The sequence below is a fragment of the Siniperca chuatsi genome, linkage group LG5 (assembly GCF_020085105.1).
Source record: "Siniperca chuatsi isolate FFG_IHB_CAS linkage group LG5, ASM2008510v1, whole genome shotgun sequence".
In the NCBI taxonomy this organism is placed as follows: Eukaryota; Metazoa; Chordata; class Actinopteri; order Centrarchiformes; family Sinipercidae; genus Siniperca; species Siniperca chuatsi.
In genome coordinates, this window is record NC_058046.1 from 15826177 (window position 1) to 15845536 (window position 19360).

The following is a 19360-nucleotide window of genomic DNA, read 5'->3' on the forward strand; positions in this document are numbered from 1 at the left end:
TATATATATATATATATATATATATATATATATATATATATATATATATATATATATATATATATATATATATATATATAGTGCTCTAGTGCTCTAGTGCTGCTGAGGGGTGTTAAGAGGTGAGTTTTGACCAAATAAAAAAAAGAGAAAAGTGGACTCATGTGTGTAAAATGGTCAGTAATATGCCTCCATCCTCACCCACTTGCAGTAATCTTCCCTTCTCATCCTCACCGCAGCCATTCTTTCATATACAAAGACAGAACTAAGTCGTCTTCCCTGTAACATCATTGCTGGTAATGATGGTGCAATAACAACAATAGCAGTTATAGCCACGTACAGTAAATGTAGTAATAATGATGAGTAATAATGATAGCAGTGGTAAAAGCCGGATCGTGAGTATAGGGGCACAAGCACTATTAATGCAGAATCCATATATCTAAAATGATCGAGCTTCACTGTGATTCTTCTTGTTATTGTTCATCTTAGTCCACATCATAACCGTACAGGTTAAGAAACCTTGCATAGTGTATTAATTTTATACATCAATAGGTGCTGTAAGCTGAAAAGCATTTAGCAATCATTTAATTAGTGCACCTACAAGCCGAATTAGCAACTAAGGCCTACGTATAATAAGTTTAGGTTTTTAGGTTTAGGAAGTAAAATAAATCAAAATTGACAATTTTGAAGCATTACTTAAACATGGTATTGAAGTGTAATAATACTAAAAAACAACATGTGATTATTCGGTTTTTGCAATGATGTATGAAGAGAGGTGTCAGGGGCAACATTTCTCATATTCGTTATCTTTTCATTGCCTCTCGACAACCAGCAATTTGTGACAATTTTCGCTCGGTTAAGGCGTCCAATAATCCACCACAGCCTCCATACTGAAAATAAAGTTTAGACTGCATGGGCACACTTTTAACTAGGCCACTAATATAGTTTTAAAAATAATTATAATGACATTCCACTGTAATGTACCTCACCTAATTTTATTACATATACATAATGATGAAGTGATGTGTGTGTGTGTGTGTGTGTGTGTGTGTGTGTGTGTGTGTGTGTGTGTGTGTGTGTCGACGCGCACGATGGATGGTGACTGTGCCCTCGAAGTAAATTGGGGTATATGCACTGCAGGACAGTGCATTAATTGATTTATTAATTAATGGGAAAATACATTTGCAGTTTTATTACATGTTCTGCCATTATGTGATATTGTTTACATGATCTACTATTCTGTGGTGAGGAGACTATACTAAATGTAATCAGCAGCTGGTCATTGGTGATTATTACATAAAAAACAGATTTATATAAAATGAGATAATCCTAATGTAAAAATATATAACAAACATTTCAAATATTAGCGTGACATACTGCCACCGTTTGTTACTGTTCTAATAACACTGCATGGCGTTCAGTGTTTCACTCAGTTGTAATATAGAGAATACATACCATGTATTCAAACTTTCATTCCGTTTTTTTCTTTATTTTTTGCCTTAGAAGTAAATCATTGACATTCTACATTATGACCAAAATTGTAGTATATAGCCTAGTAATCAGAAAATTATAGACTTGCTCCATGGCAAAGCCCTATTTTGGTGCTAAAGAATCCTTTCAAAAAGGTTTTCTATCTCTTCAGCATTATGGTGCTCTAAAGAACCCCGCGAGATTACATAAAATGCTCCACATCAGCAGCATTAAAGGAACTTTCTGACAACCACACTGGCCTCCTTATGAATTAATCCGGTATTTTATACCCACAAATCAGAGGGAACCACTAAAGGACATTGGAAAGCCCTTCTTTTGTACACCTAAACCTCTATGATCTACCTTGGCGTCCACATATTTTATTTTCTGCTGCATGTTCTGCAGGCCAGGCCATAGAACTGAGACTCTACCTTCCTTATATACCCGCCGCCTGCATGGAAAGGAAAGAGTGAAGATGTGACGGGGCGTATTTGAAGTATGACGAGCTTTGTGGTCCACTCCTTTTCATTCCCTTGCCTCAAATATACGCTCGCTTTCAAATAAGCCTCTTTGGCAATCCCATGCCGACCCCCCCAACACACACACCCCCTGCCACCTTGACATGAATGAGCGACTGACCTTTAGGGCCGTGTCCACTCTGCGGTCCAGTTTTATCCAAATAAGCCTTCTTCCCCCACCCTGCCTCATACGGTGCCAGCAATTCTTTACTGATATCATCAGCGGATGCAAATGAATTTGGACGGGGTGGGGGGTTCAGGAGTGGAGGGGGTGGTGTTGGTGGTGTAGTCATGGACAAAATACCACACTGGCTGCAGAATGCTGCATGTGGAGAGATGGGAATATTGAATGCCCCGCCACCAGAACCATCCCCGAATTCAATATTGCAGAAAAAATACACATTCCTATTCCAGAAATATTGGCTGTGAAATACCACCAAGAAAAATCGCCATTCAAATGAGATGCGTTTATTTCTGCATGGCCTTTGAAGAGAAGAGAGGGGTCGTGTCACTCAAAAGAAGGAAAGGGCCACTGCGTTATAACCCCCCTCCTTTTTGCTCTCCCTCTCTCCCACCCTTCCCTTCCCCTCTTCTTTCGCTCCGACCGACCCCCACTCACTCTTCCCCTCACGCGCGCGCGCACGTGCGCACGTACGCACGCACACATGCACGCACACACGCACGCACACACACACACACACACACATTTTCACTATAGCACGCTGGCTTTGGGGCGACACAGAGGCTAGATTAGAGCTTTGCTCCTTTAACAAGGGAGAGGAGGCACTTCTATAATCACAGCGGCGGTATGTGGGGCCACAAAGAGTTTGCAACCACAGGGCGACTGGTCCTCTGTAGAATGGTCCAAGCCGTGGGCAAGCCAGAGAAATGCTCTATCCAACGTATTACTAGGATCAAAACACAGTGGTTATAGTGCGTGAAGAGGTTATTAACCCACAGAGCAGAGCAAAAGACCACTTCTAAATCTCCACACAGCAGCATCGACTGACTTAGGACAATTCATCACGTTAACATGACCAGAACACAGCGCGAATGATCAAGTAATTATTTTGTATGTAGAAAGAGCAATATATCCCTTGTTGACGATTTAGAGTGTGTTTCTGCACGACTATTGGCACCCCCTCCCTCCCTTAAGCACAGCAGTGTAACATGGACATACAAATTTGATGGATGGTGCTGAGTAAGATGGAAAAAAGACATGTATTTATCAACATGCCGCATGTCCTCTGATGTGACTGAGAGACAGAGAGAGAGAGCACCAACCATGGAGAGTAAAGGGAGTCAATGGGAAACCTTACCACTGTAAGGAGCGGTTCCCCGTGGCACAGATGAAAAATACCCTTCAATGCATCGTTACAGTCAATCATAATAGACCTACAGCAGCACATCTGAGCAATCCAGGTAAACACAGATAGCAACAACATGAGCTGCAACTCTGACAGTAAAACAACCCATAACACAACGATAGATAGATAGGTAGATAGATAGATAGATAGATAGATAGATAGATAGATAGATAGATAGATAGATAGATAGATAGATAGATAGATCTGATTTCTGCAGCAGCCTTGTACACAGATAAATATTTGTTACACTTTAGTTCATGCAAACAGATGTAAACTAATCACATTTGTTTATGAGTAGGATTTCTTTCTGTTATTTTCAGATAACAATTTTATGAGTAGCTGCACAAATGCACTCAGGAAAAAAAAAACTAGAATTACTCTATAGCAGACACACCGGCTTTTATCATGTCACAGTAAACCTAATATAGTAATAAAATATAAACGGAATTAGTCTATTAACCAAATCCTTGGCAAATGACATTCACATGTGTTTAGTGTAGAGGTTGGATACCTGCTAAAAAGCTTACCAATCTATTGTCAGTGGATAATATAGCAAAGGACTACAGAGGGTATAGGCTCAGTGGATTATATCTTTACAAGCATTATTCTGCCTGAGTGACTGACTGAAAAAACGCATACAACAGATTGGTCAGGCATGAATGCGGTCTGTGTGTTTTGTCTTCCTAACATATTAATCCATCAAACCATGAAGTGGGGACTATTTGAGCCCTATACCTTAATGAGATTCTTTTTTAGATTTTTTTTATTTTTTTTACTTAAAAGTAAACTGCAGAGCAGTTAAAAAAAACTTCACATGCAAATAAAGCTAGTAAAGAGTTTACTAGTGGCCAAAACTTTTTTCTATTCCCTTTCTTTTTTCTTTTCTATTTTTGCATATAATGCAGCGAAAATGGGTCACCAATAAATTCTGTCTCAGCATTGATGTAATTGCAACAAAATGCTGCTGAGTAAAAATTGAAGAGCTCGCTGACTGCGGTGGCACAGTCACACACCATCTGGAGTGTATTAGAAAGAGAAGCCGTAAATATTGCTGAAAAGCCCAGGCGTTATCAGGTATGTAAGCCCGGGCCTTGCTGCATGGCCTCCCATATGTTGACATAATCAGACTGTTGGGATGTCTATTAAAACGTATCTGAATTTAATAAATGAACACATTAATTAAATTCAATTTGTTTGTGCATTTCTCCCAATGACTCCCAGTGTTAGTCTGTTTACATTTTTGGAGAGGGTGGATTATTATGGGATGGAATGCTGCGGGGCTCTTGGGATGTTATCACAGTATTGAGGTTGCTGTTATATTTAGACCATAAGCAACAGGTTAACTGGCTTCAAGTCCAACTTTCACCGAAATTTCATTAACCTGACAGCTAATTATTATACGCACTGGCTTTAGTTATTATTAAGTGGCTTTGTCTTTTATACTGGCATCACTTTGTCGCTGAGAAACATACACACATCCTCTCAAACTTGACAGAATGAATTAGGAGTTCCTCTTGAGCTGCAAACGCTCTGTTACATCCGATTCACGCTTTTCCCCTTTAAAACCAAGCATTTCCTTTCCGAACATCCGGGTCTCTTTTTTTCCTTGTAGGTAGTGTGATTTTCCACACAGCATTTATATATGTGCACACACACGCGCCTCCATTCATGTAAATATGGATCCATATACTGTACATACACCAGTGAGAAAACTTGCACTTTGGAGTTTAATGCCACGTGCGGATTAATTTCTTGGTGATGACAAGCGCACACGCAAATGTAGGGATACACACACACACACACACACACAAACATAGACACACGTCCATCCTCATTCACTTTTTACGTATATATCCCTCCTCCCCTTTCGCTCACACATCTCCCTCTCTTCCTCACTCACTCCCCCTGGCTTTATCCGTTTCAGTCCGAGGAACACACAGGAACACTGTGCAAAAGAGACAGAGAGAGAGAGAGGAAAGAGAGAGAGAGGAAAGAGAGAGAGAGGGGGAGAAGGAGAGACAGAGGAGAGAGAGAGAGAGAGAGAGAGAGAGAGAGAGAGAGGGGGAGAAGGAGAGACAGTGGGAGAAAGAGCGTCAAAATGAGCCTTACTTTTTCCCCCCTTTTCCTGCCGTGAATCTTCATCCATCCGTCGTTGACAGAGCTTGACTTGATCCAGCCACGAATTCTTCCCCAGTGCTAAAAAGTCTGTAGTAGTGCTCTTTAATTGATATATTTCTGGGCTGTGTCCCGAACCCAGAAGCTTTAGAGTGGGAAGAGGAGTGCAGATTGAGACATATTGAGCCCGCTTTAAAAGGATCATTTCATCATGTGGGAGGTTGGGACACACAAAGTTTGGACCCGTGACTGGCATTCCGGAGAGACATGCATATTTTAAAACAACAAAGCAAGACAGAGACCGGGGGCCCCGGGGTGGGAGGGGAGAAAACTTGGAAAGAAGGTACTATCAGATGAACAGCTGTCATTGTTGGGCTTGAACGCATATTAAGATATAGTCATCTGAAAAAAGGAGCTTGTCCAAATAATGTCATTGGTAGTCCCCATATCACTCATTCATATTTTTAGAATTTTTTTCATTTAAAAATAGATTTTACTTTCTAAAATATTGGAATTGTAAATAATTTATATATTAACACAAAAACACAACTTTCGAGATTTCGAATTTACTGTTTTTGCTATGACAGCGTTTTTAAAGTCTGTATGTTCATTTTTTCCCCTACAGATTATGCTGAAGTCGTAATTAACAGCTTTAATAGAAAACTATTGGATGAACTTTTTTTAAGGTAAAACACTTTCTGCAACTGTTACACTAAATGGAACCAAACGTCCAAAACTAAGTGGGAAAATATTGGCCTACTATTGAATTTGAAATAAAATTATTGTCATTTACCTTCTCATAGTGAAGCTTACAGGCTACAAATATTTTTTATCCTCAAATATCTAAATAATAGCAGTTAAAGTTGCAATTTAAAACGTCTCCCACGTCTATTTTGTCAAGTCACACACAATTGTATCTCTCCCAAGTAAAGCCAGTGTGCTTAGCGCTGTCACTTCTGCACAGCTTTTACAACATCACTCCCCCCTTTTTTCTCTGCTGTACTGGAAGGTTTTCTCTCTTGTGCACGGGGTCCATTCGTGCAAAAAGAGTGGAGAAGGCATAAATAAAAATGTGTTGGCTGTGACGAGAGATCTGTCCGCTGGAAATGAAGGGCCAGGGGAAGAAGACAAAGGGGGGAAAATGCATGCAGTGGTGTAGAGCTGGATATCTCTGTTAGTTGTCAGCGTTTAGTCCATGGCTGTGGAATGCTAATGAGTGAGGTCTCTCTCCCTTTTTTTCTCCCTCTCTTTCTCAATCCCCCCTCCTCCTGTCCACCCCCTTCCTCTCTCTCCCTCTCTCTCTCAGGGAGAAAAAGCGGATCGATAGCTGACCCGATGGTTTTGGCCAATGCTTTATTTATCTGGCCAGGCAATGATATTATCAGCCTTGAACGTTATATACAGCAAACGTCTTCCTAAATCAACACAAAGGGATCCGCTTACACAGCGATCCGGGCTTTCTCACAACCACCCCTCTCTCTCTCTCTCTCTCTCTCTCTCTCGGTCAGTAGCGCGCGCACACACGCTGGTAGATACACGCTTTTACGCACGGACAGGCGAAGAACGCGCCCGCACACATACATACAGAAAGACCTCACACATATCTAAAAATCCTACCATTGCCTACACACAGTTTTGACAATCACGACATACTTGCGTGCACACAGACACACACATACACACACATATACACGGGCGCGGGGAGGCGTCCCCGGGAGGCGTCCCCTTATGTTACATTCACAACTAGGGATATTTTATACCCCGTAGGGCTGGATTTGATCCATGGCTTAAAGGTTGCCTATGAGGTCCGCGGACAGATCTCAGAACAGCACATTGTAATCATAAGATATGCGTCTCTACATTGACTGTGTACAGTCAATACAACAAGAAACTCGGGCTGTTTGCTGAGATATAGGGCAAACATCTCACGGGAACCCATTTAATTCTGGACATTTGTCCTCACTGTGCCGTTCCCATTTTGCAAGCGTGTGTGAATGAGGTGCGTGGTAGACATGGCGAAGCACTTGTTGTCCTGTGTTGTCATCATTTTTACGCACAAGACAATATGAGAAATAAGCCGTGTCATACTTCAGAGGGCCCACAATTCATACAGGGAGCCGCTATTTGGAAATTGTTATTGCCTCAAACAACAGTATTTGTCAAATGTGACCGGGAAAACTAGGCTACTATAAGTGAAATGAAGTGACGTGTAACGCCAATAGGACATTTCCACTGCTGCATAAAACCATTGGCTTGCATTGAGGGTTTTGGAGAAATAGGTTCGCTGACAACTTAGGATAATAAATGTTTCGCTTTCAGACAGATATCTCAAACGTGAAATCGCACCCAGCTGCTTGTGTAAAGCAAACAAATAGCCCCCCGTGTTAGGAGTCCTCCACTTGTGGTTTGATGAATGAAACCAGACAAAGGTAAATGGTTATTTAACTCATTTCGTAGTAACACTTTGGTAACCGGAGTTTCCGAAATTAAAGAGACACAAATGGGGCCCATAGTGTGCCACATATCCATCTTCCTTACCCACCGCAGCTATAGTCCAATCTGACAGTGTATTTACTTCTCTCTTAGTGCACTTTGTACTTTTTCCTTTGCTTTTATTTAATTAAATATGAGTACTAATAATGTTGTCATCACAGCAGAGGATAGGAAATGTGATGATAAACGTCTGGTTGAAAAAGAATGAAAATATAGCTAATATTTGAAGCTTATTATTTCAATATTTGAAGTGTTGCATAATATACTAGTTTGAGGTTCTGTCAAAGCGAGATTCAAAAATGGTCCACAGCCCTAAATAGAAAATATCACTTTTCCTAGAGTCCTCATGTGTTTTGCTTGTATTGTCTATACAGAAACGTTAATTAGGAACACATGCCACCATTTCATCTGTTTTTGAACTATTGCTTTATATAGCCTGTAGTGTAACAATTGTATAACCGAATGCTCCCAGCAAGAGGATAAAAGATAGTTTACTCTTGAGGGATTTAGAATACATTATGTGGAGACAACCAGCTGAAAGCTGCGTTTAATAACCCAGCAAACACTTTGTAACAATACTAGTTCAGAGCTACATAAAACACAAACGACCTGGACTGTTGTGATGGCCATGGTGAAGTCATATTCATTCTCTTTGAAAAACAAACATTTTTTCTAACATGAACCCTTCCTCGTGCAGGAATCGACCCTCTAGATTATTAAAAAAACACCAGTTAAAGACAAACACGCTATATAATTCCAGTGCTTCAGTAATTATCTGTTTTTAAGGCTGCGTTTTAGTTGTTGGTTATGTGTGTCTATTGTTATTTTTTGGTTAAATTCAGCATGTTCTGCCTTCAGTACAGAGCAGAAAGGAAAGGCTCCATCAGCTCATTTATTCTGCAACTTTCACCTGACCTAAAGCTCCGGGAGAATCATATCCACAATGAGGAAGAACCGATCCAGCCTGAAGGAATATCACATTTATGTTTGTACAGTAGCTTAGGCAACAACAAAGCGTCTGACAACTGACCCAGTGCTACAAACAGGTCGATTAGGCGCTAATAGGTACAATATGCCTGAAGAGACATTAATCACGAGAATGAAAACTGTATCCCTGTGAGAGAGCATTTGAGGACAACCTAAAACACAACCTATAGCACCATTCCAGCATGAGCGCAAACTAATTAATACCTTAATCTTGTAGCATTTGAACGAGACAGGCAATACAAACAAATAAACCACTGGCAGAAATGCACCTCCCCCAGTCCTATAAGGCAGATAACAAATATGGCGATATCAAATTCAGACATTGCAACGTGCTACATGCAGTTCAGCTCCTGTCCTCCTGTCCCTCGTCACTGCCAGTAGCAGATGAAGATGTGGGCAATATGGCACACAAGCAACACGTCTGATGATGAAGAGGGGGGGACTAACAAGCAAATGTTAATAATTGTCGCACCGAAACCCCATTTTCGTCTTCATAGCGCCTTCCAATTTATCACATTTGAACACTCTAGGTGTGAGTGTAACAGTGAGGGTAAATCTAGGTCCATAACTGTGCTTCCTGTGTCATTTGTGAATTATATGGAGACAAAAAAAGAGGGAGCGCACATATAGAGACAGGCCAATGCAAGTACAGAAACTCTCTGTAACACATCTAACACATTGAGGACGTATCGATGTACTCATTACATTCTGAATGTATCAGGAAAACCAAGGCCACATCTCTTTCTGTCTCCCTCTCTCTCTCACACACACACAAACACAGAATTGCCTTCCCTTTCACACGTTTCCCCTCTCATTTGTCTCTGCACTTGCTCCACAGTCTCTCTACCCCTCTCTCTCTCTTTCTTTCTCCCTCCCTTCTCCTTCGTCCTCTCTATTCCCAAACAATGCATCACACTCGGTGTTCCTATCGACTGGCTTACATGCTGTAAAATACATTTTCCAGATTGATCACGCATATCACAGCAGCTTTGCAGCGTTGCCTAACCCTTTTGCTAAATGACGCCCACATCAATATTGAGGCATGCACTATCAAGGCAGAGTTTTTAAGGACGGGGGAGAGGGGAATATTGTTTGGTTTGTGAGGAATCACCTTGATTAAGCCACAGGAGGTAGGATGGAGGCGGCTCTGTGAGGTGTGCAGGCTTTCCTTGCTGTCTGGGAAAATATTAAACATTAATGCGCTCACAGGCTGGCAGAGAGCTCACTGCTGTAGTTCCTCACGTATAGCCTCCCCTCCTTTGTGTTCGCATTGCCAGTTATGTCAGTGGGTCTGTTAAAATGTAAGGTACGCACCCATAGTGTAATTACTACACTTAATCCCGTGTATCACCTCGTTTTCACTGGTATGTGTAATAGAGGCAAACAGTGTATTCAGAAGTATATGTTTCAGTTGAAGGCAATGCAGGATAGTGAATCAGTAACTGTAGGCTGCAGTTGCGCTTTTCTTATAGGAACCAGGAGCGCACAGAAACAACACATTCCCTCATATGGTTTAAAATAAGCCCGAGCATGTTGACATTTGCTTCCAGGAAAATGCTTGAGAAGGAGACATCGTTGCCTATTTCTTTTTTTAATAGTACAGTCACCATCACACAACTTCATCAACCGACCCTTCTGCAAAAAGCTGCATCATGGAGTAAGCAAATTGAAGGCAACAACCAATAAAATTCAAGAAACAATGAAAATTTTCAAGACGAAACAAACAAAATGTATTTGAAATGATATATTAAAAGTGCTTTTGATTTTCATGTCTCTCCTGTTTGACTGATGATCGACTCCACACGCATTCATGGCCCGGGGAAAGGCGCCCCAGACGTCCTCTCAGAAAAAATGTCCTGGAGGTCAGTTTGCTGCTGTTGCAGGTCCATCGTATCAATTGGGAAAAAAGTTCAACCATCAGTGGTGATATTGTCATAGCGATTAGACTGTTTCTTATTTGTCTAAATTTCTTTATTTTTCTGTTTTTAAATTCTCACTTCAATTTTAATTCTTGGAGAACATAGCTTCGACAACATATATCGCACTCATTATAAGAAGCAAAAGGTTATATCAAAAAATTATTAGTATAGAATCACAGAAACCCTGGTTTAGAACCAGAAAAAATACAAAACAGAGAGGTACATAGACACAGGACAATTCTTATAATTGCTTGGAAACATTATTTTCCCGCTAAGTCTTGATTCTTTTTTTCTTACTGCGCATATGATGTTTTTCATTTTATTTGTATTTTTTTTTTACAAAAAAAGGAAAATAAAGACTAGTATTTTACAAAATGAAGAGTATTGTTCTTGAAGATGAGGGTGGATTTACACAGGTGTAAAGTCCAGTTCCAATATTTTTCTGTACATAATGTATTCCATATCAGTCCCAGAAGACAGAAAAAAAGTAATGTCTTCCAAGTTTCTCAGAAAAGGTCCTATATATAGTCTTCTTGAAGGAGGATGGGGTGAGGGGTGCTGAATTTTGGTCCTTTTTTCCCTCTCTTTTTTCCACTTTCATATAAGGATCATTGGATGGACATGTAAGGCCAGTTGAAGCTGCTCCCGGATAATAGCATATCCCTGATGAGGGTTTCAATAGGAGTTTTACCTACCAAGCGGACGAAGAACAGCTGCTCGATTACCGACGATGAGACGGTGCGCAGAGAGGGCAGCCGCAGCAGGAGCTTCCCAAAGCGGCTGGGCTGGTTCGGGTACTGGCTCCTCACGTACTCCTCCAGGGCGCACTGGGATTTCTCCTGTAGGCTCTCGATGTGAGCAGCGTCCGACAGGCCGCAAGCGTCTGAGAAACACACACCAAAAACACTGTGGTTAGGCTCGTCACGTCTCTAAAACCCCAAGGTACAACATGTGGGAAAGTCCCTGAATCTGATATGATTTTGCTGTTAAACTTCAACAGTTCGAGGAACAAGTGAAACAATAGCTGTTGACTAAAAAATATATAATATTAAAATATTACATTATTAAAATATACTAGACTCTCAGGTCTCCAAGCTTATAGAGATCTTACAGAAACAGTGCTATTAAATACACATATTACTTTTTCATTATATTTATTTGAAATGTATAGAAGATTACATTGCTGACAAATCGGTTAATATTTTCTGTACAAAATATGAACATGGTCAATTTTAGGCCCAAGTTAGCTTAGCTTTGGCAAGTGCACACCTTGCCATACCCAATTTATGTCCTGCAAAAGCACTCTGGTTATCATTCAACATCAGCCCTTACGTGTTATTGACAAAGTGGAATGAACAAACACACTGGCCAAACATGCTACATCACACTGAGCGAGTGGGACTGTCATACAGAATAAACAAGGGGCTTGCTGCTGGAGTAGGGGATGCACAACTCAGTGGAGGATATCTCTGCCTGCTCTTACAACAATCAACAAGAATATAGAGCTAAATGTCATGGAAACTGTTGTAAGCGTGTGGAGGAAGAAGTGATGGGGCAATGGAGCAAAGGCGAAAGGTAGGCTATAGGCCTAAAGGTCGATGCCCTTGATGTCTGAACTCAGGGGATTCAAGTATAAGGAAACATAAACGGCACTGATGAATCTGAAATTACACTGGATGTAATGTGACCTAATTACTCTGCAGTAAGCTGTTAAGTCATTCTGCCGCTCTTCTCTCCATAGACCACTCATGGCCTGTTTTTTTGATGGAGCCTATAGGACAGGCCGCTGGAAGCAATCAAATTTATTAGAGGAGGTGAAGTCAATAGTCATGCAGAAGCGACATAAAATGTCAGAAAATGAGCCAGTGCAACAACGGAGGCGAGACGTGTGTTTTGGTGCTCACTGGCGGCGTATGCAGCCACGCTTCAGTATAGACAAAAGCATATAAGGCTTGTTGGTGTTGTGCGGTGTTTTAGCTTGTTATAAAGAGAACTCTTTTCCACACGACCCAAGTGTGCGTGTTCTACTGCTTATAAACTGCTGTAAACGCAAGCAGCATAACCGCTGGCATATATGGTCCCAGATGGAGTCTAGGCTGCCCTTAAAAGATTCTGTATTGTGCTTTTGTAGAAACTACACAAGAACGACAGCTTTAGTTTTCAAGCACTAATACATTAAACGCCGGACAGAGGCTTTTAAGCCTATTCGTGATTTCTCAGTGCTATAACTCACTATGGCCAGACACAATAACCTTGTGAACCCGGGGGCAACGCTGAGATCTTGGGGTGATTTACTGTGACCTTAGTCCGGCCGGTCAGAGCCCCATGTATGTAAATCCCTTTGGATTAACGCTGAGTGTCCCTTTTAAAATCTACAGCAATCAATAAAGGTGAAATTAATTACATAGTGGAAATTTCTTGTAAAATATAATACTTGGTATGAATGTTGCAATGCAGCGATACAGGGAGTTTAAAGCATTGCAGGGAATAGGCTGCAGTTGAATGTATGCGTCAAGAGAAAGCTGGTCAAAGACCATCCCATAGTTCTCCATTAGGCCTGACTGCAACCCTGCACCCCACTACCTCAATACACAGAGCAGATAGCTTCCAGATTCGCAAACGACTATTTCTGTGGTAGGTTAGCAAAGGCACACACTTCAGTGTGCACATGTGGATAAGGAGTTAATGTAAGACAATGATCCTGAACTGTGGCGAAGTAGTTTAGCCTGGCCACCATTATTTATGCATCAAATACTGACAAGTCTGGTGTTATTAAAGGCAAACAATCCACGCTGGTCTTGGCAAAGTGCCACATGACTTGTTATAGCCAACACCAGTTGTAGCCTATCAACCTAACTAAATGATCTGTTAGAAAACATGGAGGATGTTAATGTGTGTATGAAGTTTCTCTGGGTAATCTGGGGTGAATTAGTGAAACGCCGTGCAATAGGAAAATATGTTCAAATATGTCAGCGCACACGGTAAAGTGACAAACAGGATGCCACATTACTAAAGTACGGTAACTGAGGCAAAATACGTATTTATTTGTGTTAAAGCATATATTTACCTCACAGTGTGCCTTCAGAATTTAGCGTGTCAAATTAACCTAGTTGCCAAACCTCAAAACTGAAAAGTAGTTATTATGGTTCCTGAAACTAAAAATATAAAAAATAGGAAGTCCTCTAACTGAAGGAAAACCTATGTGGTAATGTCCTATTCGCCAAAAAAGGAAAATTGAATGTTGAAGGTGGTTTAGTAGTAGTAACAAGTTTGGTGAGCACTCAAACTTAGAGTTGGATAATTTAGATCATGATTATTTACAGCTTTTTGTTACTTTATACACACTATATGACATATTAATATGGTATGGGAGAATTTATCAATAATTGTATATAATATAAAAACTGTAAAGGTAATGTATATGTGCAGTTGTACATCCCTGTGACGTTAAGTAAATAATAAACAATAATTACTGAAATGTGCTATTAAACAAGTGTAACCACTCAATATAAAATGGAGTTATGACGCTTTCTAAGGATATTGAAAGTGGGAATTATTTCAGCGTAAATCTAAATCTGAAAACCACAGTAAAACTGAATATTTTATCACGAACGTGTCCAATTATAGGATATATACAACCGTGTTACGAAATTTTGCAATGTGCCAAATATGAAACAATGAGGTCAAAACTTTGAGGTAAGTTCAGAAGTAGTTTGGGGCCTGTATGTGAGTTTAGACTTTCCCTTTGCTTCCCATTATCACCAGACTCCTTGATTTAACAGGCCTAATGGCACCAAGTGTACACAACCAACTCCAAAATAGCATCTAAATTACGCACCGAGAGTAAATGAGGACCTTTAGGACCTTGCCCTAGTCAGCCATCAATTAAGCTATCAGCAATGTAGGTTACTTTTGAAAATTGCTGCTGATGACTTTTCAAAGCGTGTGCGACAAGAGAAACTATCCTCACTAACTAAGAAAATTAATAGGTCAACTAAGATTAATCTACAAACAATCTATACAGCAGTGCTGCTGTGTGTCCTACAGAAGCGATGCACTGACATGAGTCAACTTCCATCAGCTTTTTTGATCTCAGTCTGCTAAAGATTATTTCCTGCCCCCCCACCCCCACCCCCACCCAAGACATGTGTTTGTGCACGCAAAACAAGGATAAAAGCATGCACCTACACTCATAAACGCATCAGCTGTCATATATCACCCAGTGATAAACTATTTCATCTTTACGCTCAATTATTTGACACCTGTTCTAAAATGTATGAACGCGAACCTACAATCTCGGTCTCAACAATTATAAAATATTTACATATATGAGATTGCCAACTATGTCTAATTTTGAAAAAGCACTGAACTAAGTGTTGCACTAAAAAACTCGCTCTCTGCGCTCACTCAATCTGGATTTGTTTACACGTCTTATGCTGCGGCTACAACTGACATGGGAATGCATGTAAGTAGATATGTAGTAAGCTGTTGACAAAATAGATATTCAATCGGCAACACAAACATCTCGTAAACTCAGATTTGTGACCAGCCTATACTTGACATCCATATTCTTGATGCCACAGCGTTTCGCCCTACGAGCCTCGCTCCCAGAAACATTACTGTAACTAGGCCTCATTTGATTATAGACATGTTCCTATGTGACATGTTGGACACCCACCTGATGTAAAAAGTACGATGGCCTTGAGGCAGCTGTACTCTGCAGAGTCTACGTGCAGGGTCTTAAGCTTCTCCACTTGCTCCTGGAAGATCCGGATGTGATCCATGAAAGCCACGACGCGGTCCGCGGACATCGGGGAGGCGTGGAGGCCCGCCGCGGCGAGCAGAGGGGCCACATGCAGTGGCATGGAGCACTGGGCCGCGTTAAGCACAAACAACTCGCTCCACGTCAGCCTGAGAAGGGACACCTGGTCGGTGATCTGCAGGTCGGGAAAGAAAGGGATGTTTCTCGCCCACTCCACGGCGCTGAAGAGCAATCGAGCCGCCAGCTCGCAGATGTTCTCGATGCCCATGATATTGTTGGGCTGCATGCACTGGCTCCCGTATCGGGACGTCGGGTAGGGCTCGGCCCGCAGCAATAACGAGATGTATCCGGACAGATAGCAATGGCCATTCAGAGGGTCCCCGTTCGTCAGCGCGTACTGGCCTGGGTTGGGCTGGGTTGGAGGCATTCTTCCTCGCTGAACCGCTGACAAAAAGAAAGAGAAAAAGAGGAAATGTGCATCCAGGACTGATAAACATTGTTCATGAGTATTACCACCGTCAAGCAAGCTACAGCTAGTCTGTTTCTTCTCAGTAAAACGGCATGCACTGAAATCAAAATTCAGCACGCTTTTCAAAACATATTGACTAGTGCAGCTTATGCTGTTTGTAGACTATAATATTTCAGACATTATTCTATCGACAGCATAAACATCTCATCAAAACAGATGTGCTGTGTCCCTCAACCTTCACACTGTTTGCGTTTGTATTTAGGGATGAACGCTACATGGGCTGTATGCAAAATGAAAACACACTTTTATACAGCAAACACACACATTTTCTGCTATCCAAAAGTACATTTAACAAATGTACTATTGTGAATATTTCAAGGCGTAATTACATATTACATGCAGTAGCCTACTGATGTCACTTTATCCTTAGGTTTAAGAGGGTTTTTGTTTAGATTAATAATTATTAATTGTGGCCAAAGATATTACAAATATAATTGATAATTACTGTTAAATACAATTACATTTACACATTTTACCCACATCAAAAGGTCAGCTGGGAATAAAAGGATTTCAGCTATTGTTTGATATTAAAATAAAATATTAATGTAACTCGGTATACATTATACGTGGGCGTGCAGTGTGTACTGCAAATAGTAGATTTAAAATGAGGGATGTTTGCATGAATTGGAACAAAACACTTGACATAGAGAGGAAAGTTATACGGCCTGTAATGCACCAGGCAAAACAATGAGCCATGAACAACTTCAGCGGCATTATTCAGTGTGTCTGAGCTGTCTAGTCAGCATAAGGAGCTCGAGAGAGACGTGGGTTTGTAGTGTGTTCATTTTACATTCACACACAGCTTACGAACCCTACTGTACAATAATAAATTAGTAAACTGCATAGACGGGACTATTAGCCTTGCACACTGTACACGCACACACTGCACGCACACACACACATACGCAGACAGACAGACATACACACACACATACACACAGCCTTTCTTCTGCTCTATAACCTATGCGTAAAATGGGCCTGTTGGATCTAATGCCTTTGCTTGATAATAGTACAATTTAGACTGCAAGAAAAACAAAATAAAAGGGTCAGCTAGACGAGCCGCTTTGTTCAGGCGACCTGCATTTACAAGGATAGCTGCTGTGGCTGCACTGGCCTTTTACCCCTCTCTCACATAGGCAGAGAGACTAATCATTCATGCAAACATCCCTAAAAAACATGGATGGAGACTGCAGTATGCCCAGCCATATAGCCTGTGACATTAATGCAACATGGCAGCCCTATTCGTCTGCTATGAGTAATCATGAGTGGGTTTTAAAATAAATATTCACCTTCCCGCCGCATTCCCACTTTTAAACACTTCTTCAGCCGGCAGTATTGGCACTGATTTCGGTGGTGCTGGTCAATGGGACAGTTCCTGTTGGCACGACATGAGTATGTTAAGTTCCTCCGTACACTCCTCTTGAAGAAACTTTTGCATCCCTCGCAGGTGAATTGGCCGTAGTGTTTGCCGCTCGATTTGTCTCCGCAAACCACACATTCAATATGCTGACTCTGTCCAGAATTTTGACTCCCCTTGTCCCCGGCGGTCCCCGGTGTGGACGGGGGTCCCGGCTGGCTGGGGGTCTGCGGAGTGTGCGGCGCCGCCGACGCCGCCTGCTGCTGCTCTCTCGCCGGCTGCGCTGCTGGGTTGGGGCCGCTCGGAGGTCCTCCGGCCACGTCTTCCTGCGGATCTCGCCAGACGCTAACTACCATTGCCATATCTCGGCCCCTGAAAGTGCTATAAAGCGAAATGATCGCCGGTGTTTATGAAGCGTAGAGGGGGAAAAATGAGATCTCAAAAGACGGGGCAGTGCAAAGTCAAATCGGAGAACGCAATCTCATATGGGGTAAGAAGGGAAGTACAACGCGATCAATACATTCAAAATACAGGAGGCGATTGAATAGGCACCCGATCAGGATATGCAAGTATCGGGAGGCCAGTTCCAAGGTAAATTGCAGTCAGCCATTCAGGAATCCCTAATCTTGTAGGAAAACCAGAGTCCAGACGTAACAAATTGCAGTTTGATATAAAATAGCCACAAAGGAAAGGCAGGAGCGATTCACATGGACGAGTAAAAAACCTTTTGCTGGAAAGACACGCGATCCAAAGTGCTGCGGAGATAAATTCCTTTCTCTTTTCTTCCCCTTGCTCCTTTACACTCCCGTCTTCGCCGTATAGGAGGGGAGGAAAAACTGAAGAGCTGGATTTTTACATCTATATTCTTAAATAAACCTCATCATCTCGCCCAGCAGCGAAAGAAAACCGCGTCGCCGAATGAAGTGCCCATGTATAGTTTCACCTCTCTCCAGCAGGAGGAATGGAGATACGAAGAGAAAAGATAAAAAAAGAAGACCAACACCAACAACTAATAGAATATGCAAGAAGAAGGAGAGACCCAAAAATGAATGCGCTTAAACGAGAGGACCAGCAGAGCAATGTTTCCGAAACGGGGGATCTGCGCGAATGTCTGTATATAGTGAACTTTGACACTACTATTGAAACTGACACGTTTCTATGGAGATCGCTGCGCCTTATATGGTGCTCATGTCAAGGAGCCAAGAGAGGGGCTGCTGGAGACTGATAATCAAAGGCGACTGACTGGCCAGAGCCCTGCATAGAGGAGGAGGAGAGGAGGAGAGGGGGGAGATAGGGAGAGAGAGAAAATGGGAGGCTAAGGTTATAGCCAAGCCCTCTCTTTCTCTCCATTGGTTAGAGTCCCCCTCCGTTCATTCACTGCAAAAAATGTCCATCCCGATAAGTCATCGGGTCTCGTGTTCAAATCTTAAAATGTAATTTTTTTTGTGAAAACACAGTAGAAAAAAAATGCCATTTACAGAATTCCACTTATTTCCAATCCCAATCCGAGTCGTTTGTAGATTTTTTAGGAGTCAATAGCTTGAAATAAGGCAGAGTATACAGGGAGATTCCTTTAGAAATCAATGGTCGAAGTCATAAAATTTACAGTGATGGGTCGATTGACATTAGAAACAAGTGGAAACATCTCGCCCGATGGAAGATTCAGTCTCCTGTTTTGGTAAATCTTAGATTTCCAGAATCAATAGTGAACTGACTGATGTCTGAGGATGGATATTTTTTGCAGTGTTGCCATCCACGACTGGAGGGGCTGGGGGGCTCTGACAGGCACAATTTACATTGAGCTCGCCCCGCGCTGCTATTTACTTTGAAACCTGATTAGTATGGG

At 41.6% G+C, this 19360-nt stretch overlaps 1 protein-coding gene across 1 annotated transcript; it reads right to left on the minus strand.

The window, feature by feature from the left end:
- Window positions 1-10519: 10519 nt before the first annotated feature.
- Window positions 10520-18749, minus strand: nr2f1a (nuclear receptor subfamily 2, group F, member 1a). Its single transcript, XM_044198207.1, has 3 exons — window positions 17447-18749; window positions 15545-16072; window positions 10520-11749 (listed from the first exon to the last, which is right to left on the minus strand). The coding sequence occupies exons 1-3, from the start codon at window positions 17874-17876 to the stop codon at window positions 11475-11477; spliced, it is 1233 nt and encodes a 410-aa protein (XP_044054142.1). The 5' UTR covers window positions 17877-18749; the 3' UTR covers window positions 10520-11474.
- Between the last annotated feature and the right edge of the window lie 611 nt (window positions 18750-19360).

Excerpts from the sequence above, each read along its gene's own strand:
- nr2f1a (XM_044198207.1), bottom strand. The coding sequence starts at position 17,876 with ATGGCAATGGTAGTTAGCGTCTGGCGAGATCCGCAGGAAGACGTGGCC. Across the intron at positions 16,073-17,446 it reads AGTGGGAATGCGGCGGGAAG|CGGTTCAGCGAGGAAGAATG; the intron begins GTGAATATTTAT and ends TCTTTTTGTCAG. Across the intron at positions 11,750-15,544 it reads CATCGTACTTTTTACATCAG|ACGCTTGCGGCCTGTCGGAC; the intron begins GTGGGTGTCCAA and ends TGTGTTTCTCAG.